We start from the raw sequence: 25,162 nt of genomic DNA on the forward strand, positions 1-25,162 counted from the left end.
TCTGAAGTAGAATGCAAGTCCGGAGATTTTGGTTCAGTTTTATCAGACTATGTGGAGTTTCCGTTTCTGTTATCAAGGAGGAAATGAGAGTTACAGAGACCTCTTAGGAAAACAGGTAAGCAAGGAGAATGGAAGAAGTGTGCTTATAGACATGGTGCACCCAGAAGATCAGGGGAAAGAAGTACTCTGTATATCCTTTGACACTATATTTGTTTACATTCAAGTTTCTTTTTTTTTTAGGATTGTATTTATTCATTCATTCATTCATTCGTGAGAGACACATAGAGAGGCAGAGACATAGGCAGAGGGAGAGACAGGCTTCCAGCAGGGAGCCTGATGTGTGGAACTCTATCCCAGAACCCTGGGATAACGAACTGAGCCAAACAAAGGCAGATGCTCAACCACTGAGCCACTCAGGCGTCCCCACATTCAAGTTTCCTATTAAGAGGTTAGCAGCTTCATTTCTCAGCTAGGTGAATATCCGTGGCCTTCTGGCACCCTTCAGACTTCAGCCATAACCTTCACAAAAGATCACTCTGTTTCATTTGAAGTCAGATCTAAAAATAGACTGGATCTAGTGGGTGCAGAGGTGGGTACTTTAACTGTAGTATTTGGATTAGATCTAAGCTGTAAGAAGTGAAGAGGGCAAAAAGGTTGATGGACCTGCTTTGGAGAAGAGCTTGAATTGTCTTCCAGGTTTGCATTAGAAATCCTAATCTTAGCCAATGCCTTCCTCTTACCGCCTGTTGTGACTACTAATCTGAAAGCTAAAGTTTTCTCTCATTCACCTTTAAGCTCCTAATTTTTCCCTATATCCTAAGAAATCCACAGACAAATGGCACATTACGTTAGAAGTTACCATGTAGCCCTGGATTTCTGGAACACATTCTGTTCAATTTCAGTTCCTAAGAGGTCACTTCCCTTTAGTAATTAGCCTCAAGTCATAAGAATGTGTGGATGGACTCTTGCTGAACAATACAGGCCACCTGCTGGGCCTCAGAGACAGACACCCTTCAGGGACACTCATCCTTCACTTTTCAGAGGCTTGTATTCCTTCAATGGACACGTATCCAAGAATACATATCCACTCTTCAAGAAAGACAGTATAGGTCATTAGGGTTTGTATTTGTTGTGTTTTTTTTTTTTAAAAAGCTATTATATTATAAAATTGACCTTTTACTTTAGGGTATACAATCCCATGAATTTTATCTTAGGTCATTAGGTTTTATTAATACTGGCAGTGCACATGAGCTGAATCACTAGCACCATAGTTGATACATAATAAATGAATGAATAAAATTTAGGAAAGTTAAAATCTAAAATATAATGTGTAAATGTAGTAGATGATAAAAAAACAGAGGCCTTTGGTTCTATATTATATGTGTTTGAGGATTTATTTGTGTTACAAGGTCAACAAATATGTGTTAAGCAGATAATGATGTATGTTCATAAGAGTGTAACAGAAAAGAACTACAGGGGCCCCTGGGTGGCACAGTCAATGTGACAAACCCAGTGCACAGTCCAAGCATCTGACTCTTGGTTTCGGCTCAGGTCATGATCTCAGGATCACGGGGAGTCTGCTTGAGATCCTCTCTCCCTCTGCCTCTGCCCCTCCCCTGTGTGCTCTCTCTCTCTCTCAAATAAATGAATAAATCAAAAGAAAGAAAAAAAGAAAAAAGAGAAAGAAAGAAAGAAAGAAAGAAAGAAAGAAAGAAAGAAAGAAAGAAAGAAAAAGAAAGAAAAGAAAAGAAAGAAGAAAGAAAGAAAGAAAGAAAGAAAGAAAGAAAGAAAGAAAGAAAGAAAGACTATAAAACAGAGGCTTTGCTTTCCCTACATTTACTACTATTTCAGGACAGAAGAAATACACACATGTAATATTTTAAAAATATAATATAGGTTGATTAAGTTACTAAAACAATAGAACAATGTATAAGGACTGTAAGAAATCAGAGGAAAAGTCAATGTGGGTCAAAATGGAGAAGTTTCTTTGAAAAGGTAGAATTTGGGGCAAGGCTTAGAATAGTGCGTTTGTCCATAAATAGCCCTGCCACTCTGTTGGGCTCCGACGGGCTTGGAACAGATAGCAGATTAATCCTGTACTACGGACAAGCCTGTCAGATGGTTCTGGTCACCTGCTAGTCTAATTGGTTGTCTCTTTCTTTGTAATGATAGGAAGTAATAAGTCACCCATGCCTCAGGGAGGAATAGTCCAATTTATTTATTAGTTTAAATCAAGGTTGCTAAAATGTAATGGAATCAGCAACAAGCAGCATTGTAGTCTCCAGGACACTTTTTAAAATACAGATGCCTGAGCCCCAACTCACACCTGCTGAGTGAGAATATCTGAGGCACAACCCAGAAATCGGTGGTCTGGAAAGCTCCCCAAGTGATGCTAAAGCACACTCAAGTGTAAGAACCGGATTAGAGCAAGCTGAGGGGAAAATAGTAAATATCTGATTCCATCAAGAAATAAACATTTATACAACATTATAAACAACTGACTCGCTAGCTGTTTTGTTTTCTTGCTTCCCAAATATTTTAGCATTGTTTAATGACTTATTCTAGGCCTCTGTATGTGGTAAAGGCTGATAACATCCTTGGGTCTGCAATAACTGTGTGATATCTGAGGATCAGAATGGATTCGCCACCCAACACAGGAGGCTTCACTTAGGATGGATGTTAGCTTATTATTTGCCACCTTTTCCTTTCCTGGTTCTTGGCAGTCACAGTTCAAATCACACCATCTCTTATCACTGAGTTAGATTTTACCTTAATAGTATCTAGTTGTTTGGGTTGTTTTCTTTTCTTTTCTTTTTTTTTTTTTTTAAGATTTTATTTATTTATTTGAGGGAGAGAACATAAGCAGGGGGAGGGGCAGAAGGAGAGAGACAAGCAGACTCCCCACTGGGCAGGGGACCCTGACACGGGGCTCCATCTCAGGACCCTGAGAACAGGACCCAAGCTGGAGTCAGAAGCTCAAACAACTGAGGTACCCAGATGCCTCTTAATGGTATCCACTTAACTGAGCACAGCACTACTAACCCTTGAGAGGAGTGATTTCTCCACCAGCAGCTTTACGAAGCTTCAGTAGTTGGTACAGATGCTACAATGCACCAACAGAAGATTCCCTGTGAGGGCTTGGGAGTCCCAGCAGAGACAGGCCGATCTGTAAATAAAGCAACAAGAGGAGGCAATATCTTGGCCATTAGCACAAGGACAAGGCACATACATCCACAAACAGAATGTAGGGACGCGAGCAACAGAGGTTCTTAGTTATTAAGAACTTGTCAAAACCTGTGCTGGAAGAGTTGCCAAGTATTCCTCTCAACCTCCAAGACGGAAATGAGGACATGGAAGTAATAGAATTCAAACTTCTGCATTCTCTGGCTGCTAAAGAGAATATCACCTACAAGTCAAGGACACTGTACGGAGGAATGTGACTACACCAGTAAAATACTTAAAGAAGTCTGCAGACATAGAGGTGCTGTCGATACTCAAGCTGTTCTGGCCAAGGCTATTCCATTAGCTAAATTTCCTCTTCGCAGTCGAACCTCTTCTTCTTTGTGCCTTTCTTATTCTGAAAACTTTCAAACATACAGAAAAGTAGACAGAACCATATAATGAACATGCATGTGCCAATATATCAGCTTCAATAAATTTCAAATCATGGTCAGCCTTATTTATTCTTATCCTCACCACTTTCCCCTTCTTGTATTATCTTAAATGAAATCTCAGACATTATATCGATTTATCTATAACTAGTTCAGGATGTATTTCTAAAAGATAAGAGTTTAAAAATAACATAACCATGATACCTTGTTCACATTTAAAATGAAGAATAAGGGATGCCTGGGTGGCTTAGCAGTTGAGCGTCTGACTTCGGCTCAGGGCGTGATCCCGAAGTCCTGGGATTGAGTCCCGTATCAGGCTCCCTCCAGGGAGCCTGCTTCTCCCTCTGCCTATGTCTCTGCCTATCTCTGTGTGTCTCACATGAATAAATAAATAAAATCTTTTTTTTTTTAAAGATTTTATTTATTTATTCATGATAGTCACACAGAGAGAGACAGAGAGGCAGAGACACAGGCAGAGGGAGAAGCAGGCTCCATGCTGGGAGCCCGATGTGGGATTCAATCCCGGGTCTCCAGGATCGCGCCCCGGGCCAAAGGCAGGCGCCAAACCGCTGCGCCACCCAGGGATCCCAATAAATAAAATCTTTAAAAAATAAAATTAACAATAATTCTAAATATCCTGTCAATCTTCAAATCTCCAATTGTCTCATAGATATATATTTTTTTACAGTTTGTCTGAGTCAGGATGTGAATGTGATCTGCACCTGCAGGCGATTGGTATTTTTCTTAGGTTCTTTTAACCTATAGATTTTCTTCTCTTATTATTACTGCAGTTTATTTCTTGACAAAACTGCCATGGGTCTTATACAATCACTGCTTCTCAAGCTGTAATGCATGCAAATTCTCTGGCCCTTGAGCAAATGCAGACTTTGAGTTAGTAGGTTTGGGGTCAGCCTAAGAGTCTGCATTTCTAACAAACCTTTATTTGCTGCTGTGGCTACTGCCATCCAACCGACCAAATGTAGTAGCCAGATTAGAGCAGTTCTTGCAATCTGGGTTTTGCTGATTGAATCTTCCTAATGTGTTTTAACATGCTTCTCTAACCTCTGAATTCTCTAAATTAGTAGTTGAGTCCAGAAACTTTATCAGATTTAGGTTTTTTTCTATAAGTAGCATTTTTTTCTTCCATCAGGAAACACGTAAGACATAATGCTTGATGGTCTCTTCCTTGTCATGTTAGTAGCTTAACTTTCAAGGCCAATATCCATTAATTCATCCTGGGGTACAAAATTATATTTAATTTTCGCATTTCTTTATCATGGTGTTAGTTAGAATATTACCATAAAGACCAATCTCCCTCCATCCCCCAACTACTATTTAGTTACCTAGTGGTAGAGTTCATATGAGAATCCCAGGGGACAAAGACTTGATTTTTTTCCTCCCTTGATTTACCAGCTTCCAAAATGAATTGGTTTACTAATATCTTCTAATGATGGCCAATTAGGGTTGTGTTTTTTTTATTTGTTTGGCAGTAATTGTTGCTGCTGTTGCTTTCAAATTCTTCTGCATTTATGGATCTAAGCATATCTGATGCATTTCGATCCATTTCAGTTGTTATCTTCATGTGGAAGACCCTTTAAGTTGCCTCTGTGTCCTTTTGACACAACCCTAGTTGTATACACAACCCTAGTAACCCTTCAATTACTTTCTTGCTCTTTTGTATGACAAGATGTCCCAGACTTGACTTGTATTACTTGATTTCTGATCAAATCAGAAAACCATTATTTCTTTTGGTGGAAAACAATATTTTAAGATGGTTATCTGGGTACTAGAGTGCTCATTGCCACTAGGTTAGTATAGTGGGAGCTTTTTAATTCCCAAAATATATTCTTTAATATTTTCATGTGGGAACATATATATGCATTTCCAGAAATACTGATACTATTCTTGCATTACTCAGAAAACACTGCCTTGTTTCTACTGAAACTAATTTCAGAAAGATCACATAAATAAAAATATTTCTGATTTGTTTCATACAACATACCATGTAAACAAAAAGCAGCATTCTTCAAACAGTGAATATTTTCCAATAAAAAGTCAGGACCGACCTTAGACAAATTATTTAACTTCTAAATCCAATTTCATGCTCTGAAAAATACTTTCTTCATAGGGCTATTAATAACAAAGCTATCATTTGCTAAGTATTTCCTGGAAGCCAGATACTTTACATGTATTTTTTCATTTAATTCACATAGCATATTTTCAAATAAGTAGTGTTTGACTCATTTTACGAATGAGTAAACTTTCCCAAGGTGACACAGCCAGTTAAGTGGCAGAGTCAGTACCTCAACACAGGTCTTTTTGGCTCTATGCTTTTAACCTAGAGTGGAGGGTGGCAAGTAAATGAGAGAATGAATATATAGTGTCAGTGCCTGACAAATGGTGTTCAATGAAAAATAGATGTCAGGTAGCAGACATGGCCTTGGGTAAATCTGTGCTTGGCATTTGGGCTGGAAGGTGGGAGGGTGGACAGGGGAGAGGAGGCTGACCAGCTTTCTGCCTTACCAGAATTTCTGTCCTGTTGACACTTCTTTTGCTAATTTCTCATGTTGGTTATAACCTATATGTCCACCATGACAGATGTTCTCATGTCAGAGCTCAAGGTCAGCCCTCAAGAGTTTAGGCTGGCACCTTCTGTCATGTTGTCTTTTGAATATGCTCAGCAAGTAGCAGGAGTCCAGAGGCAAGCCCGCTTTGGCCTCTTCCCCTTACATCATGTGTCATTAGCTGCTACACAGCTCTTTATTCGAAACAAAATTCATAAAACTGACAGATTCATCTGCTAATGTCAAGAGGCATCAGAGCCAATTACAGGAAACCTCCAAAAGGCAAGTAGGGTCACTTTTCACAAAATGGGATGAAGGAAAGGAAAATAGTCTTGTCATTAAAAAGGACAAATACATTTTCCTCTCAGCGGGCTCACCCAGGAAAATAGAGAGATTTATATTAGCACATAGTTTTATTATGATTGCTTTGAATAATTTCAAATCACAGCATTTGCCCCCACACACAGCCAACCTATCATTAACCATTTTAAGCTTGTGAGCAGTATTTCCCATTGTAAGCGATCTCCTTATAATGACAGAAAATTTAGGGATAAAGCACAAAGTTTTTATATTCTTTTTTAAGATAAAAATCATATGCAATGTTTAACATCATCTGGAAAGGAGACTAGTTGTTTGTTTTAGTTTGAATTCAGACCTGGAGGATTCTGGCATCTGGTTATTCTGAGATACACCTAACATGTACTCAAGTTCTTGAGCAAGAGAGAGACACATTAGGTTGTGTTTGAGGAAAGTCTCCTGCAGAGATTTAGGGGCACAGCCACAACATGACCCTTACCTCACACCAACTGTGAGAGTTTAAACCAAGTGAGAAAGTTTAGGGTTCACATAGGACTACCCTCTCTGCTGACACCAACTGCAAGTTCATAGGTGAGAAGTATCCCCAGAACCATGCTCGGGTTCAGTAATGTGCTAAGAGCTCACTGCAAGCTGCTATAGGCATGGTAATAGTCATTATAAGGAAAGCATACGGATTAACAATCAACCAAGGGAGGAAGCACATAGAGCAGAGTCCAGGAGAAGTAACCAAGCCAAGAGCTTCCATTGTACTCTCCATGTGAAGTCAGGATGTGTTACTTTCCCAGAACCAATGTGTGAGAATATGGACAAAATATCACCAACCAGGGAAACTCACTAGACCCTCTGCATTGAGGGTTTTTATTGGGACTCGACGACGTAGGCGTGATTCATTGCCCATGTGGCTGATCTCAATCTCCAGTCTCTGAGGGTGACCCAAATTCCCCACACTGAATCACATTGTTGGCCCTTCTGTCCCAGCCAGCCCCTACCCTAAATTATATTGTTAGCCTAGGACAAATACCAGACCTCTTTTAAGGCAAGGTTAAATTCTTTACTATACAACTACATTATGTAGGGAGTTGGGCATGAGGAAAGAAAGACCCACTATGATAAAAATCAAGATAATAATAACATGAGCTACTTGCTAGGCACCATGCCTTTTGCAAATATCTCATTTAGTCCTAACAAATATTCAAGAAGGCAGGACCACCTAGTAGCTCTAATGTGGAGATGAGGAAAATTGAGGTTTAGAGCGACTAAGTTTCAGAACAACATCATACGGCAAATGCATAGGCAAGACTGGCTTAGAGCCCACTGCTGAAAGGCTCCAGTGCTCTCCCTACGTTGCCCTCCGAAGGGAAGGTGTGACTGCCATATACACGACTTCAAAGGCCACCATTCTTGTTGAGTTCTCTGAGAAGTCTGCCTCCTGGAACTGAATAGCCCAGCAGCCCCAAGGGAAAGGCCCAGCCTCATAGACTCACTACCTAAGTCAAAAGGGAAGAATTGTTGGTGAGACTTTTCAGAGCAAGAACCTGCACACATGGGTAACTGCAAAAGATACACAAAGTTAAACTGGTCCCCAAGGGGTACATACTCCATACAAGGTATAAACTAGACAGGAGGTTAGGGGAGAAAGATGGGCTTGGTTTTAATGGGTTACATTTTTGTGTGTGGCCATGCAGCAACTTCCCATTTGTAAGGTTTTCAGAGTCTCCTTTCAGTTATTCATAATGACTGTTTAGCCATTCAAGTGCATTTATTCTTGCATACAGTACTCTGTCCAAGAATGTAAAATGCATGCTGAACTGTATACATGTTTTAAAGGATACTTTACGTTCTGGATGGGATTTGTCTAGGGGAGGTGCTCAGATCTCATGCACTATTTTCTAAGAGGTAAAGCAACCCGTAACACACAGGTATTGGTTGACAGAATTTAATAGTTGGTACGGAGTTTTTGTATATGGGTTTTTAGATATCCTATAGAGTTCTTTGTTTATCTGCCTATGTGTTTTAACTATCTGTATGATAAAAGGCAAATATGCCACCAATTTTTATATTGCTATGAAGAAGAAAATGGTAAGAATTGTGTTTTCTGAGACACATCAAGACAACAGGAAGTTTGGATATTTTGGAAATTTGGATATTTTGGTATAAATGTGCCACATAAAATCGTATATCTTAGCTTCATAAAAGATGACAGTTGGGTTGCCTGGGTGGCTCAGGCGGTTAAGTGTCTGCCTCTGGTTCAGGTCATGATCCTGGGGTCCTGGGATCGAGTCCTGCATCAGACTCCTCTGCCTGTCTCTCTCTCTCTCTCTGTCTTTCATGGATAAGTAAATAAAATCTTTAAAATAAATAAATAAAATCTTAAAAAAACAAGATGACAGCTGAAAAAAAAAAACCCAGAAAGATAAGTTTTCTAAGATTTAAATCATTTGGTACATGTTAAAAATAGTAACATACACTGAGACTTTTATTTTCATATTACAGTGTGTAAACATTTTTATCTCAGAAGAGGTAATAGATTGAGCTCATAATTAGAGCTAGAATGTTGTATTTTAATTATCAATGCCAAAAACATAACTTTGAAAGAAATAAAATGAATTTCTTGTTAATAAGCCTATCCTGTGTGTAATCACTTCCACACATCTAGGCTTTTTTTTTTTCTTCTCATTTTCATCTGAAAGTAACAGCTACCAGAACCTGATGTGATTATTATTCATTTTTAGCTGCTTTTCGATATTTTTCCAAAATTTTATTAGACATTTCTGGAAAACAGCCAGATGACTGAGCAGATTTTAAAGGTGTTATTCATACACTGACTAACTTGTCTAACTCACTGTGTGAGGCACAGGTGAGGATATGTAAACAAGAGAGGGGCTGAGGGGGACGGGGATGCCGTGGAAGAGAACTGGTGCATTCTCAGAGCCTCCACTCTCCAGTCAAGTGATGTGATCCAAAGGATCAAGACACGGGTTTGTTCCAGGCTAGAGGTGTCAAAGACAAGACCCTCAGCCTGCCTGTAGTTTGGACAAATGTCCTACATCATATGCTGGCTCCAGTGTGATCCAGGGGAAGAGACAGAGAGGGATGTGTGGCCAGCGCCCTAATGAATAATGATGAGGGTTCACTTTCCTGGGCTTCCTCTATGCAGCATCTACCCCACATAGTGAGCTAGCACGTTGTGGATGGCTAGAAGGATTACAAGGCTTTCCAAACCCTGTCAATAGCTGTCATGTTTGGTGCACGTACCTTATATTAGATACTCGCTTATATACGTCACTCATGCTACCTTTAATCTATAATACCCCATGAGATTGTTGTTATAACCCCTATTTTGTAGTAGAGGGATTGCGGTTTAGAGCCATTTACCAAGTTACCTAGTACCACATAGCAGAAGGCTGTCTGTGCTCAAACCCAAGTCTGCTTGCTACCGAGACAAAACATTGTCTTTTGTGCTCTTTCTAATCTCACTGTTTGTAATAGCAAAAATGACTAAAAGCATACAAACAAAACGGGATCTTATTATCTATCTTTTTTGTGTTTTGTATATTGGGTTCATATTATCAAGTGAAACTGGTTGCAATCCTTTCTGTGAACAATTTATATTTTCATTTCCTTATTAGTGCATTTATTTTGCTCACTTTTCTCACTAAAGAGAATTGCTTTAAGCTCTACATCCTAATACTAAATTTTAGCTTTTAAAGGTGAGTGATTAACAGTCATTTGTTTTTTCTGGTTTCACTGATTAATACTTAAAACACTTCACTTTAGAGCTCTGGTAAAGAAAGACAGTTTTATGGCTCCAAATTGTGAGACAAGGAGGTATCCGTTCAAGGATAAGGGTCTCCCCTCCTGTGTAGGGGCTTTGCGCTTGCTGCAGACTCTCTGCGCAAAGCGTACTGGGTTCTGTTCTTGCCTAAGAACACCATGAAGGATCACACCACCCATGAGAGCCCTTAATGAAAATGTCCCAAGAATAATGCTGCTTCTTGTTCCTGGAGCTGAATTTACCTCCCGTGTGGTCTTACAGTACTATTATTCTTTACTCAGATGACCACTGGGGGTGGGTGAACAAGAACACTGTGGATCAAAGATCTTCAGTCTTCCAGGCACTGCCATGAATATGAACCATGTTTCAGTTTTTATGCAAGTTTTCTCCTCCTTCATTCAGCACGTATTCATCACCACCACCTTCCCCCCACCCCATGTGTGACCATTGTTCCCATGCCTGCAGCTTTAGTAAACAGTACAACATAAAATGGTAATTCTTGTCATTAGAGTTTTTTTAAGCCATAGAATTGATTTTAAAGCTTATTTTACATTTCACAATGTAAAATTTCACAAGGGAAATTCTGTCATGGACTTAGATTAGGCAGGGAGACACCAAATCCTTGATACTGATTTGATGGTGATGGTACACATCTTGATCCCTAAGGTGCTTCAGGAGCTACATCATTGGGCACTGGCAACTCCAGGGGGGGTGCCACACACATGGGCTTCAATGTGATGGGCCCCCCGTGGAGTTAGCAGAGGGGCATCCAGCAGGTGTCTGGACAGGTAGGTCATGAGAGGGCCTTTATTAATAAATGTGTGACTCCTGAGGACAATGCCACATTTACAAACCAGGGAGGCAAGATTATACAGTACTTATGAGTATGAAGCCTAGTGCCCAATTGTCATGAGTCCAGATCCTGCCTTAACTGTGTGACCTTTGGGACAAGTTCCTCAACTCCTCCATGCCTTGGTCTTGTCTTCTGCAGATAGGGTTAATGGCAATGTCTACTATATCCGATTATTATGGGGATTAGGTAAATTAGTATTTGTAAAGCATGCAGATATGGCCTGATACAGAGTAAGTATCATAGAAGTTACTTGTTACAAAAATTCAAAAACACTTTTGATTGATCATGCTGTCGGTGCTTAGTAAAATTAGATATAAATGACATGATCAAGACTGTCAGTAATTTCTTTCCCTATTCTTAATTGTTGATGTGGTTATTGTCACTGGAATGCTGTTGCTTCAAACTAAGGTAACTTTCTTTGCTGCACTGTTCCTAACAGAGAAAAATTGAAAACAACTTAGATGTCTGTTAGTGGGAGACTGGATGAATTGTGGCATAATCATAAATATGATAATATGCAATGTTTAAAATAAATGGGTTAGCTTTACTTGAAACAATAGGGATGCATTTCTAAGACAATGTTAAGCATTAAAAAAAAAAAAAATCCAGAGGGACATCTACAGTATATACAGTAAACTTTCATTCAAAGTCTAAAAACACACCAAAGGAAGTTATATACTATTTCAGATACAAATACAAATATATGTAGAAAATGTATAATAAAAACACAAGCATGAAGAATCCACAATATCAAGACAGCAATTTGAGGAAGGAGGAAAAGGAATGGAATCAGGCAAGAGCAGAAAAGGAGCTTTGGTTTTTGTCTGTAACATTTTCTTCCTCAAAAAAAGAAAACCCCAAATTTCTGAAGCAAAATGTGGCAAAATGTTGACATTTATTAAATCAGGCTGGAGGTTACCTTATTATTCTCTAAAATTTTTATTTATATTTGAACATATGGATAATAAAAATAATTAACAGAATGCATTTAAATGGGAAACTGTAATTCTAAAGTTTCTTCCCATGGATTTTATTATTCCTTCTAGTTAATTAAAAAAAAAAAAGAATTTCAAACATTAACATACCACCAATTGTGCTGGTGTTTCTTATGGATGGCCCTATTTTATGAGATTTAGGGAGCAGTTTGGCACAAAGGCTGTAAAGAATGCATTTTCATTATTCTAGAAAGAATTTTAATGGCCTATTGTACATCAGTGTTAATGAGAGTCATGTAGATAAATCCCTAAGCAGTCCTTTTAAGGGCTGGATTTTTTGCTTAGCTGAAAATACAAAAGTGCTCTCTTGCTATCCTGGATAATTCTGCTATGCAAGAATGTCGTATGTTTTCTGGTGCTTCCGATGAAACAATATGGAACAACATGGAACATTTATTTAGGGTGTTTTGCTTTGCAGACTTCTTCAGCAGAACTGCAAGGCAACTAATCATTCCTTTAAATCTGTGTAATGAATTACACTTTGAATATGTTATTGATTGGTAGAACAAACACAGGACCATGACCCAGATTTTCAGTCTTACATCATTGAGATGTGGCTGGTACCCTCTGAGTTTGGCAATTCTCTGTTCATCGTGTAAATTAACTGGGACAATGACCTGTAACTATAGAATTGCAGCTTTGCAGTTTAAATATGCCATCGACCTTTTTATGTCCTATGTATAGTATGTCATGTGTAAAATGGTCACCAAATTAATTGTGTCAGATGCTGCCTACATTCTAACTAGAAAACAATTTTCATTGTCTGAAACATGAATGTTTATAGTAGATATATTTTAAGTGCCTCAATTTCAATCTACTTAGCATTGCTGAGATTATTAAACATGAAATTTATTCATACATTTCATATTATTTATTGACCACTCACCATTTACTGTTAGATCTTAGAGATAAAGTGATCACCAAAGCAATGCCACTCTCTTCAAATTGTTAATAATCTAATGAGTAATAGAGTCAAGAGAACAGGTAATTATAATATAGTGAGATAAGTAGTATATGTGGGATAGGCAAAGGGTGTTAAAGAAACACATTACAGGGAAACCCAGGCCTAGGAAGACTTCCTGGTGGTACTGTCTATGCTGATTCTTCATTTAGAGACTGAAGGAAGAATAGTCTAAGTAGAGGAATTAGCACAAGAAAAAACCCAGGTACAAGACAAGGGAAAGCATACTTCAGGACAGATGTGCAGATGTTTCTTTTGTATGAAGAGCCTTCAGTACTCTGTGGTTATATCTCTTTGGAATTCCTACTTCAGGTCATCCTGAGGATAACCATTGGACATCAGTCATTTGAAAGTCAAAGATTTGATCCTCAACCCAATGCCCAGACTCCACCCAAAGCCAATCACATCAGAATTTTGGGCGGCTGTTCCCAGACATTGAGATTTTTAAAAATCTCTCAAGAAGACATGACTATTCAATCAGGTTACAAATAACTAATTTACAAGATAAATAATGAAAGGTCTGTTGATTGATCAGATGCAAAGGCAAGTAAGAAAGGCAGAAATGCTGTGCAGGGGCATTGCCAAAATGAGCTGGCTGTAAAGAAATAACCTTAGGGATCACATCCACCAGCTATGAATCTCAGTGCAAAACACTGAGAAGTGTGACTCATATTCTAGAGCTGACTCTTGACATATTCAGAGAACTAGCTCTTCATGTTTTTTTCAGTTCAATTATTTACTCATTCCAAGACACTTAGCTAATCCTTACTATATGTCAGTATACTAAGAACTATGGATACATGTATGAGTAAGACATTGATGTCTTATCATCCCCAAACTCCCAGTTTAGTGAAGAGACAATTGCTAAGTAATCACGTTCATATGAAAGGACAATACAGAGCTGGATAAACATTGCCCAGGGGCAATGGCATCAGACAAAATGACAGAGAATAGCTAAATTTTGAAGGATGAACAGGAATTAGCAATTCACTGAGTCAGAGAGATTTTTAGTGTACGTGGAGCAAAGGATATGAAAAGTGTGGCATCCAAAAGAAGCTTGAAAACAGGATTAGCTACAGAAGGTCCCAAGACCTCTCCCTTCTTGTTGCAGCTGGAAAGCTTTGCTTTACAAGTCTCCATAAGGTTGACAAAGCCTTCACCTCCTGTCATGGCCACTGGAGTAAGGCCAGGGGTAGAAATTAGGAGTCCAAAGTTCTGAGAATGCCTCAGAGACAGGTGAGGATGTGGAATCTGTTAAGGTTCTTGCAGACCAGCTTAAGCACAGCCATAGTACTAATGGTGTGTGTCACTGGGTAGCCAACTTCCAAGATGGGCTCCAGTTATCTCTGCCTCCTGGTATTCACATCCTTACAAAATTCTTTCCCTTGAATGTGGGTTGAATTTATTAACCCTCTTCTAAAGAAGAGAATAAGGGAGAGTTCCCATTTCTGATAATAGGTTATAAAAGAGGTTATAGTTTCCATCTCCGTCTATTATATCTATCTATCTATCTATCTATCTATCTATCTATCATCTATCTATCTATCTATCTATCATCTTCCTCTTTCTCTCTCATTGCTTATTCTGGCTGAAACCAACATCCATGTTTTCAGGCAGGCCTCTCTGGTGAGAACTGGGACCTGCCAATAGCCATGCTGAGTGAGCTTAGAAGCAGATCCCACCCTGGTCAATACTTCAGATGTGACCACATCCATGGCTGACAATTTAGCTGCAACTTCTTGAGAGACCTTGAAACAGAACCTGTTTCACTTAAGCTGTGTCTAGATCCTTGACCCACAAAACTATGAGATAATAAACATTTGTTGTTTTAAGCAGCAGTGTTTTAGGATAATTTGTCATGCAGCAGTACATAATGAATACAGTCACCCTTCTTTCAGGGTTTCTGCATATTCTGGATCCTCTATAAACACCGCACAGGTTGGCTCCAAAGAGCTATTATTATTAACAATCATGAATTCCCCTTGAGAAATGAGATTTATTTCAAGCTTAAAATATGTAAAGATATGGATAAAAAAAAGGGATTCAAAATCGGTTCTGATGCTATATAAGCTTAAGAGGCAAGATGGTGAAGATGATGGTGTGGGGCAATATTGAGACCATGGTCCTATGGTTCTTGTCCATCTGAGACTAACCCCCTACTTCCTTTCTTTTCCCGTCACCCACACACCACCAGAGTAGAATGTTTAAAGTGTTGTAACGTTCAAGATTGAGCAAGGGCTCAGGATGGCATCTTGGAGTCTCACTGCAGATCTGCTGTCAAGCATAGGCTTTTGCCCATTGGACTACCCTCATTACATTTCTTTCTATTTTACCACAACTCTTAAGTTTAGAATAATTTGGACTTTATGTGTGTTTATGCAGTCTTTCTGTCATATCTTTCTTTTTATTTTTACATGCATAATTTTTTTTCGTCACATGTTAATGAGAAAATGCCTTTCATGGTGAACTAAAAACCTGCTCAGTCTTACTCTGGCATAGAAACCAACTTGAAAGGCCAAAATCTACAATAAAGACTATTAGCTAAGTAAAAGCATGTCAATCTTTGACACAATTCATTTGTTTAATTAAACATTTGTTAAGGAACAGTAAAAAATATATAGTACAACAATATTTTAGAATCCTTTTAAATATATAGTTTATTATGTATTCAGTACCTAACCCACTTCTCGCTTTCATAACGTAGGAGAAGAAAACCTCCTGGCAATTTTACGACGAAGATGGTGGAAGTATATGATCCTGGGACTCATTGACCTGGAAGCAAATTACCTGGTGGTCAAGGCCTACCAGTATACGACTCTGACCAGTATCCAGGTACTAGTGGTTTTTTTTATCCTTCTCAACCTCCTTAGTTTCCAGATGTAGATTACTTTCAGTTTAGTCACCTGGGAATCTAAATATTCTATAGGTTTTACAACAAGAGGGAAATTGAATGTATAAAAACTAAAGCTTAAAAAAATAAAAATAAAAACTAAAGCTTTATTTCTCTGTCTTATTAATTTTTCTTAATTCAAATGTATTTGGATGTCTTTCTCCTCTTTGTTCATAATAGACTGTAACTATTGACAATGTAGGAAAATATTTTCTAGCTATGGAAACTATCAACCAATCATATGTCGTCAGTAGGAGAGTTATTAATAAGCATAAAAACAGCTATTTTAAACACAACTTATAACATTTTAGAACATGTTAATGGACTTTGACTAAGTAATCAAGGTGCTTAATAATCTTTTCTTTAAGCTTTCTTTAATGAGGAGATTTTGCAGCCTGAAGGGACAGAATTTTTCCTAAAAGAACAAGATATAAATTCCTAAATAGTGTTATTTATGAAGACATCCACTGTCCTCCTTTCCTCCCTCTCATTTTCTTTTATGCACATGCCTGTACACACACACACAATTACACAAGTTTAAATTTAGATTTTCACGATTTTCACCAGACGCCATTTACATTCTTCATTACACCATAAATAATAAGCTTGACCATTTTTGTTTCACTTCCATTTCTCCTTTTATGGCAATATTGTGAATTTTATACCCAATGCTCTGGGATGAAGACAAAATATTATTCGTGTATATTATGTCTTACTTAGACTTGATACCACAACAACATTCCTGACATTCTAATAATTTGCTAAGAAACAACAATAACAAAAATGAAGAATCAAACAGGCAAACCAATCACCTAAACATATTTAGGTTATATAGATTGAATTGGGAAGCTGTCTAAGCTGGAATTAGATGGGGCTACAGGCTTCTTACATGCCCAATGAGAGATAGCAAAGATGCTTGTCTATACCCACTGAAGAAAAGTCCAGAGCTCCATTCTGATTGGACCACAATGACAGTATGGGAAGATTGTGAGCTAATTGGCATAAAAATTGAACTCCTCAAAAAAAAAAAAAATAAAAATAAAAATAAAAATAAATTGGAGGGATCCCTGGGTGGCGCAGCGGTTTGGCGCCTGCCTTTGGCCCAGGGCGCGATCCCGGAGACCCGGGATCGAATCCCACGTCGGGCTCCCGGTGCATGGAGCCTGCTTCTCCCTCTGCCTATGTCTCTGCCTCTCTCTCTCTCTCTGTGACTATCATAAATAAATAAAAATTGAAAAAAAAATTTAAAAAAATAAAAAAAATAAAATAAATAAAAAAAATAAAAATAAATTGGAGTCCTCAACCCAATACAGGATGAGATTTCTGATTGATTTGGACTTAGGTTTTTCAATAGGAATACTATTGGCATCTGAGGTGAGACAATTTTTCATGATTTAGGTCCCTTTCCTACTCTATTGGTCATTTAATATTCCTAGCCCTTGTCTACTTAATGCCAACAACATCTTTTTCAGCCTTGTAACAACCAAATGCCCTCTGGCAGGAAGGTCCCATCCTTGCTTGAGGATCACTGGCTCACCAGTCAGCACTCACTCATGGAGTCAGGATGAGATCAACCCCACTAATCATATACCTGTCACCTGCTGCAGAGAGGAGAGGTGAATGGATACTGGGAAATCTGCTGCAGCACCTCCACACTCAGCTTCACTCTCCCTCACTGCAATGAGCCCCATGACAAAACATATCTCTCTCTTCTGTGCTCCCATGGCACTTTGTTAGCTCTGTCTACACAGTCTGTATTACCTAAGAATGATGTTTGAATATGCCCACCTACTCCACCCTACTGTGAGTACTTTCACAGCAAGGGTGATTTCTTGTTCACCTTTGCATCTCTTGTGCCTAGTAGAAAACTTAGCACATGCCAGGTACTCAATAAATGTTTAAAGAAGTTAATGCAATTGCATTGATTTCCACTATTTGGGGGACAGAAATTCCCAGCAGTTCTTTACCTAAATGTAGAGGCCTCCAGGATGTCTACACAGATATGGTAGGAGAAGGAAGAGACAAATATTAGCTTTGTGGCAGAACTGAGCCCATTAGCCCGGAGCTAAAAACTATGAATGAGTGTAGGGGAGAGTGAGGAAGAGACTTCCTTCTTTGAAAATACTTTTGTCTTTTGTTTTTGTTTTTTTTTCTTATAAGCATTGACAAGTCACAACCAATTATTGGTTTCTTAGGTTCTATGAAGCTTTTTCCAAAAATTTTTTTCAATTTTTTCTGAACAGTAGCAATTAATTCTTAAGGCTGGTCCCCTGGTATGACTGGCTCAACCCATGGCATACACCACCATCCTAATCCATCTTGCTACTTCTCTCAAATTAGCTGTTCAATGCCTAATTTAATGTTCCATTTTATGAAAAGGTTTATTTTAATTCTATGGTGAGAAAGGAAAATAATAATTCTACTGAGATACCAGTTGGTCTTCATTGTAATTTACTGAGCAAGAAATAGTGGAAAGTAAAATTAAAAAAAAAAAATGATTCTTTTTTTTTTCTTTTTGTGCCACCTTAGGATTTCTTTTTTTTTAAATAAATTAATTTTTTATTGGTGTTCAATTTACCAACATACAGAATAACACCCAGTGCTCATCCCATCAAGTGTCCCCCTCAGTGCGTGTCACCCACTCATCCCCACCCCCCGCCCTCCTCCCCTTCCACCACCCCTAGTTCGTTTCCCAGAGTTAGAAGTCTTTATGTTCTGTCTCCCTTTCTGATATTTCCCACACATTTCTTCTCCCTTCCCTTATATTCCCTTTCACTATTATTTATATTCCCCAAATGAATGAGAACATATAATGTTTGTCCTTCTCCGATTGACTCACTTCACTCAGCATAATACCCTCCAGTTCCATCCACGTTGAAGCAAATGGTGGGTATTTGTCATTTCTAATGACTGAGGAATATCCCATTGTATACATAAACCACATCTTCTTTATCCATTCATGTTTCGATGGACACCAAGGCTCCTTCCACAGTTTGGCTATTGTGGACATTGCTGCTAGAAACATCGGGGTGCAGGTGTCCTGGCGTTTCATTGCATCTGAATCTTTGGGGTAAATCCCCAACAGTGCAATTCCTGGGTCATAGGGCAGGTCTATTTTTAACTCTTTGAGGAACCTCCACACAGTTTTCCAGAGTGGCTGCACCAGTTCACATTCCCACCAAGTGTAAGAGGGTTCCCTTTTCTCCGCATCCTCTCCAACATTTGTGGTTTCCTGCCTTGTTAATTTTCCCCATTCTCACTGGTGTGAGGTGGTATCTCATTGTGGTTTTGATTTGTATTTCCCTGATGGCAAGTGATGCAGAGCATTTTCTCATGTGCATGTTGGCCATGTCTATGTCTTCCTCTGTGAGATTTCTCTTCATGTCTTTTGCCCATTTCATGATTGGATTGTTTGTTTCTTTGGTGTTGAGTTTAAGAAGTTCTTTATAGATCTTGGAAACTAGCCCTTTATCTGATACGTTATTTGCAAATATCTTCTCCCATTCTGTAGGTTGTCTTTGAGTTTTGTTGACTGTATCCTTTGCTGTGCAAAAGCTTCTTATCTTGATGAAGTCCCAGTAGTTCATTTTTGCTTTTGTTTCTTTTGCCTTTGTGGATGTATCTTGCAAGAAGTTACTGTGGCCAAGTTCAAAAAGGGTGTTGCCTGTGTTCTCCTCTAGGATTTTGATGGAATCTTGTCTCACATTTAGATCTTTCATCCATTTTGAGTTTATCTTTGTGTATGGTGAAAGAGAGTGGTCTAGTTTCATTCTTCTGCATGTGGATGTACAATTTTCCCAGCACCATTTATTGAAGAGACTGAGGGGCATTCAAATTGGCAAAGAAGAAGTCAAATTCTCCCTCTTCACCGATGACATAATACTCTACATAGAAAACCCAAAAGCCTCCACCCCAAGATTGCTAGAACTCATACAGCAGTTTGGTAGCGTGGCAGGATACAAAATCAATGCCCAGAAATCAATGGCATTTCTATACACTAACAATGAGACTGAAGAAAGAGAAATTAAGGAGTCAATCCCATTTACAATTGCACCCAAAAGCATAAGATACCTAGGAATAAACCTAACCAAAGAGGTAAAGGATCTATACCCTAAAAACTATAGAACACTTCTGAAAGAAATTGAGGAAGATACAAAGAGATGGAAAAATATTCCATGCTCCTGGATTGGCAGAATTAATATTGTGAAAATGTCAATGTTACCCAGGGCACTTTACACATTTAATGCAATCCCTATCAAAATACCATGGACTTTCTTCAGAGTTAGAACAAATTATTTTAAGATTTGTGTGGAATCAGAAAAGACCCCGAATAGCCAGGGGAATTTTAAAAAAGAAAACCATATCTGGGGGCATCACAATGCCAGATTTCAGGTTGTACTACAAAGCTGTGGTCATCAAGACAGTGTGGTACTGGCACAAAAGCAGACACATAGATCAATGGAACAGAATAGAGAACCCAGAAGTGGACCCTGAACTTTATGGTCAACTAATATTCGATAAAGGAGGAAAGACTATCCATTGGAAGAAAAAAACTGATTCTAACATTTCTAGAATTACTTTGCCACCTACAACAAATAAACCTATTAAATAATAATAATTGGTCAGAACAGAAGGCGTTTGCTCTGGGAACCATGTATGTGCTGCTGTTTAGTAATTTAATTTTGTTTACTCATTGCAAATCAGTGGAGCTAACAAGTTCCCTTTATTTCTATATAAATTCCCTTTATTTATATAAAAATCAATTCAGCTTCTAATATAGGCTCTGCCATTAACTTTTACTCATATTAATCAATAAGGAAAATATATTAATTAAGCATCTGAGAAATGAGCTAGTTATTGCAGGTGATTTAAAGTGAAATGAATAAGCCTTGCCCTCCAGAAACATAGGAATTGATAAAGAGCAAGAAGCAAGGTCTATTGATAGCAACACCAAGTATGGCAAGAAAACAGATGCCTAAGTGCTACAGTTTCCAGAGGCAGAGACAATGTTTATTTCCAAAGGCAAGAAGGTATCCATTCATATGAGTCTATAATATTGGATAAGACATAGAGAGGATAAAATGTGGGGTATAGCTTTGCACATGGAAGGAAGAGCATGACAGAAGCATGGGGGCAGGAAACCCAATGAATGTGACTGGAGAGCAATTATTCTAGTTTGATTCATCCAGTCACTTAAAAAATGATTACTGACTACATCTACATTCAAGACATTGTATTAAGTGGTGAACAAAGTTGCAAGCAGAAATAGATACTATCTATATTTTCATGGAGCTTTCAGTCAAATAATCAAATGGATGGAAGTATAGTTATAATGACGGATAGATGTTCTAAAGAAAAGGAACACAGTTCTGTGAGATCAGTTCTCAAAACAACTTGACCTCAACTAGGGGGTTGGGTAAGATTTTCCCAAAGAATTGACAGTGGAGCTGAAATCTTAAAGATGAGTGGAAAGAGATTCAAGCAAAGAAGACAAATGTACTTAAGGCCCTGCATGGGAAGGACTATGACAAGGAGAGGTCATTTGGCTGGGCATAGAGAAAGAAGAGTGGTACAAGATGACCTGGAAAAGGAGTCAGGGACCAGACACTATGAGTCTTAATGGCCAGATCAGAGGTTTGAGTCTTTAGGCTAAGTGCCATGGGAAGCCAAATTTGAGTTTTAAGGAAAACTCGGACTCTGGCGTAGAGAACAGATTGAAGCAATAGATTCTCTTAAAGCAATAGAGGAAGATGCAGCTGAAAAGTTAAATTGGGGCCATACTGTAGGAGATTTTCAATGTCAGTATGAAGAGTGTGACTTAATTTTATAAGTAAAAGAGAGCCATGAAAGTTTGAGGAAAGAAATGTTAAGATGCAACCCAGTAACCCTTTTTCAAAGCACTTCTTCACTAATTGGATAATGTATACATTCCCTACAAGTCAACAGACAATTCACAAAGACAATCTTCACTAATTGTTGGACAGCACCAAATACTTGTGTTTCATGATTCTCTTAAAAACAGAGATGTAAAACAAAAAGACAGAAAGAGCCTCTCCTTGCTTTTTCTTCCTATTGGCCTATTCACCAAATTTAGGGTTAGAGATCACAAACAACTGATACATGAAACTTAAGAGGAAAAATGTTTTTTCCTTTCTTTTCTTTTTTTTGGAAATATATATTTTTGAAATGATTATAGACTCACAGAGAATTACAAAAATATAGAGAGTTGTTTGCACCATTTATGCAAATTTCCCCAATGGTGACATTTTATATGACTTTAGTGTAATGCCAAAACCAGGATATTGATATTATTACAATACTGTTAACTAGACTACAGACCTTTTTCAGTTTTCTACCCCTTTTCCTTCCATCAAGTGTGCATGGTGTGTAGTTCTGTATCATTTGATCTCACATGTAAATTTGTCTAAACGCTACCACAGTCAGAATACAGAACTGCCCCATTCCCACAGCAGAACTCCCTGTGTTACCTCATTTATTTAACATAACATCTTTAAGTGCATCCAGGGTGTTACATATATCAATACTCTATTCCTTTGTATTGCTGTCTAATAGTCCATGGTCTAGAAGTACTGGAGTATGTTTAACCATCCACCTGTGGAAAGACATTTGGGTCGTTTCCACCTTGGGCTTTTACAGATAAAAGTGTTATGAACATCCATTTGCAAGTTTTTTGTGTTAACATAAGATTTCATTTCTCTGGGATAAATGCTCAAAAGTACAATTGCTGGATCATATGGAAAGTGCCTGTTTGGTTTTACAAACTGGCAAACAGCTTTCCAGGACAGCTGTACCATTTTACATTCCGAGCAGCAATGAATGAGAGACCCAGTTGTTCCCTAGCCTCACCAGTATTTGGTGTTATTATCTTTTATTTTAGCCATTCTAAAACATACATAGTGATATTTCATTATGGTTTTAATTTGTAGATCCCTAGGGGCTAATAATGTTGAACATCTTTGGGGGGGACTTTTTTTTTTAACTTTGCCTTTATAGTTGGAAGCTCAAGAAAGTTAACAATGGCAAAAGAGATAACATATTAAGGAAAAAGATGATGGAGAAGAGACATTGAAGAAATCCAACTGTTTCCTTTATTAGAAAATGAAGAGATTTATAAGGATTTATAAGGATTGTATTCTAAAGACACATTTGTGAATTTGTATTTGTTGACTTGTAGGGAATGAATACATTGTGCCTGTGACTTTGAGGTAGATTAGCAATGACATTTGGATAAATTCTAAAAGCTATGCTATTTTTATAACTGTGCTATATGAACCATTTCAGTAGAAATATCAGCTTTACAACTTCTCGCCTAAAGATTATCCATCTTTTTTCACCCATGTAGTACTAAAATGCAAACAGATGAAACTAGTGCTTCTGTGAAATAAGAAGAAAGCTGGTCTCTTCAAACGTGGTATTTGGTAACTAAAATTACCTCACAGTGGAAACGATTTGCAGTACTCTTGCTGATAACCATGCTGTGGGGTCTGTACCTCTAACACACCTCCTCCTCAGAGCACTTTCCATTCTTCAGGTAGTTTCCGTCAGGAGCAAAGGACAAGAAAGAAATCCCTCTGGCCCTGGTTATTTTCTTTCTGTCCTGCTCCTCTGACTCAGGCATGTTAGGGCAGGTTGATGCAGAATGCAAGCCAGCCTCCCCAATGCACAGTGTGCTATGCAATCGTGAGTACAAATTCTACAAGGCATACACATCCAACATCTACAGGTAACATACACAATATGACATGACTTACACATCCAACAGTTTTTCCTCATTGCTTGACATAATTCTCAGGCCTTTCTGGGTCTTCTCTTTGTCAATTTTCAGTAGGTTATGAGTTAAATAAATCAAATACAGAGGAAGGCTGGGTAGTTTGTACCTTATTATGTCTACATTTTAAGCCGTATGAATAGACTTGTGCTACAGATGTGTTTATTAATTTAAAAATGCCAGTGCTGCAGCTAGGGGCTGGAGATACAACTCCTGACCAGACCCAAGCCCTGCTGTGGGACAGAGGGCATCTATGTTACCAGGTAGGATACAATATAGTAGTGTGATGAAGAAAGTATGTGTTGCTTAGTGGAGACAGGAGAGAGGTACCACTCCTCCCCAGGGGTCATGTACCCATAGTATCATAGTCAAGAAGTTATGATACATGAGAGAAAAATCACTAAACTTCTTATTTGTAGCCACCTTGCATTTCCACCAGTGCAGATGAGCCTAGAGAAAAAACCCACCTATGCACATTAGAAACAGGTCCATGGGCTTGAGTTTACGATTACGAGCTCAGCTTTAAGACTGTAATTCCTTCTTTACCCTTGCTATTTTTATCTTTCCCTGGTGCAGGACTGAGGCAGTTTGTGACCATTCCAGAGATATTTTAAAGTACATTGAAAAAGCAAAGCTTTTAAAGCAGACAAAGTTCTTACCCTTAAAGGGAATATGATATTCTGAATGTCTTTCAGATTTCTTAGATCTGGATTTTTTATTCTCATGGTTGTAGAAATAACTTAAATATGTAGCAGTTCAAATCTAAATATTTGATTGAGCACTGCAGGTTATCTGTCAGCCTTTTATCCTGAGAGAGAATATAGGCCCTTGCTTATCATCAAAGGAACATACAAAAACTATCTTCAGCCTCTCCTTAGTTCCATTACTATGCCCATCCCTAAGCCTGTCTTTGTTTTTTTAAAAAAAGATTTTATCTATTTGTTCATGAGAGACACAGAAAGAGGCAGAGACATAGGCAGAGGGAGAAGCAGGCTCCCTGCAGGGAGCCCAATGCAGGACTTGATTCCGGGACTCCAGGATCATGATCTGAACCAAAGGCAGATGCTCAACCACTGAGCCACCCAGGCATCCCCATTTTTTTTTGTCTTTTTTTTTTTTTTGAGATTTTTATTTATTCATTTAAGAGAGAGAGGAATAGAGAGCATGAGCAGGGGACTGGGACAGACGCAGAGGGACAAGCAGACTCGCTGCTGAGCAGGGAGCCCAATGTGGGACTTGATCCTGGATCATGACCTGAGCTGAAGTCAGATGTTTAACTGACTGAGCCACTCAGGTGCCCCCCCGCCCAAGCCTGTTTAAATGTGTTCTATAGAACCGCCTTCTACATGGGAAAGCTTTCATATTCTACTTCCGTTGACTCAAAGCCCATGGGCTGCTCCCCCAGA

At 38.5% G+C, this 25,162-nt stretch overlaps 1 protein-coding gene across 6 annotated transcripts in view; it reads left to right on the forward strand.

Annotated features, from left to right (window-relative positions):
• SLC35F1 (solute carrier family 35 member F1) overlaps window positions 1-25,162 on the forward strand; it is a 390,852-nt gene that overhangs the window by 300,426 nt on the left and 65,264 nt on the right. For all 6 annotated transcript variants that reach the window (XM_072831666.1, XM_072831675.1, XM_072831682.1 and 3 more), the window contains one exon: window positions 15,782-15,909. In XM_072831666.1, coding sequence (XP_072687767.1) covers window positions 15,782-15,909 — 128 coding nt within the window. The remainder of the gene's footprint in view (window positions 1-15,781; window positions 15,910-25,162) is intronic.

This window comes from Canis lupus, chromosome 1 (assembly GCF_048164855.1).
Source record: "Canis lupus baileyi chromosome 1, mCanLup2.hap1, whole genome shotgun sequence".
Lineage (NCBI taxonomy): Eukaryota > Metazoa > Chordata > Mammalia > Carnivora > Canidae > Canis > Canis lupus.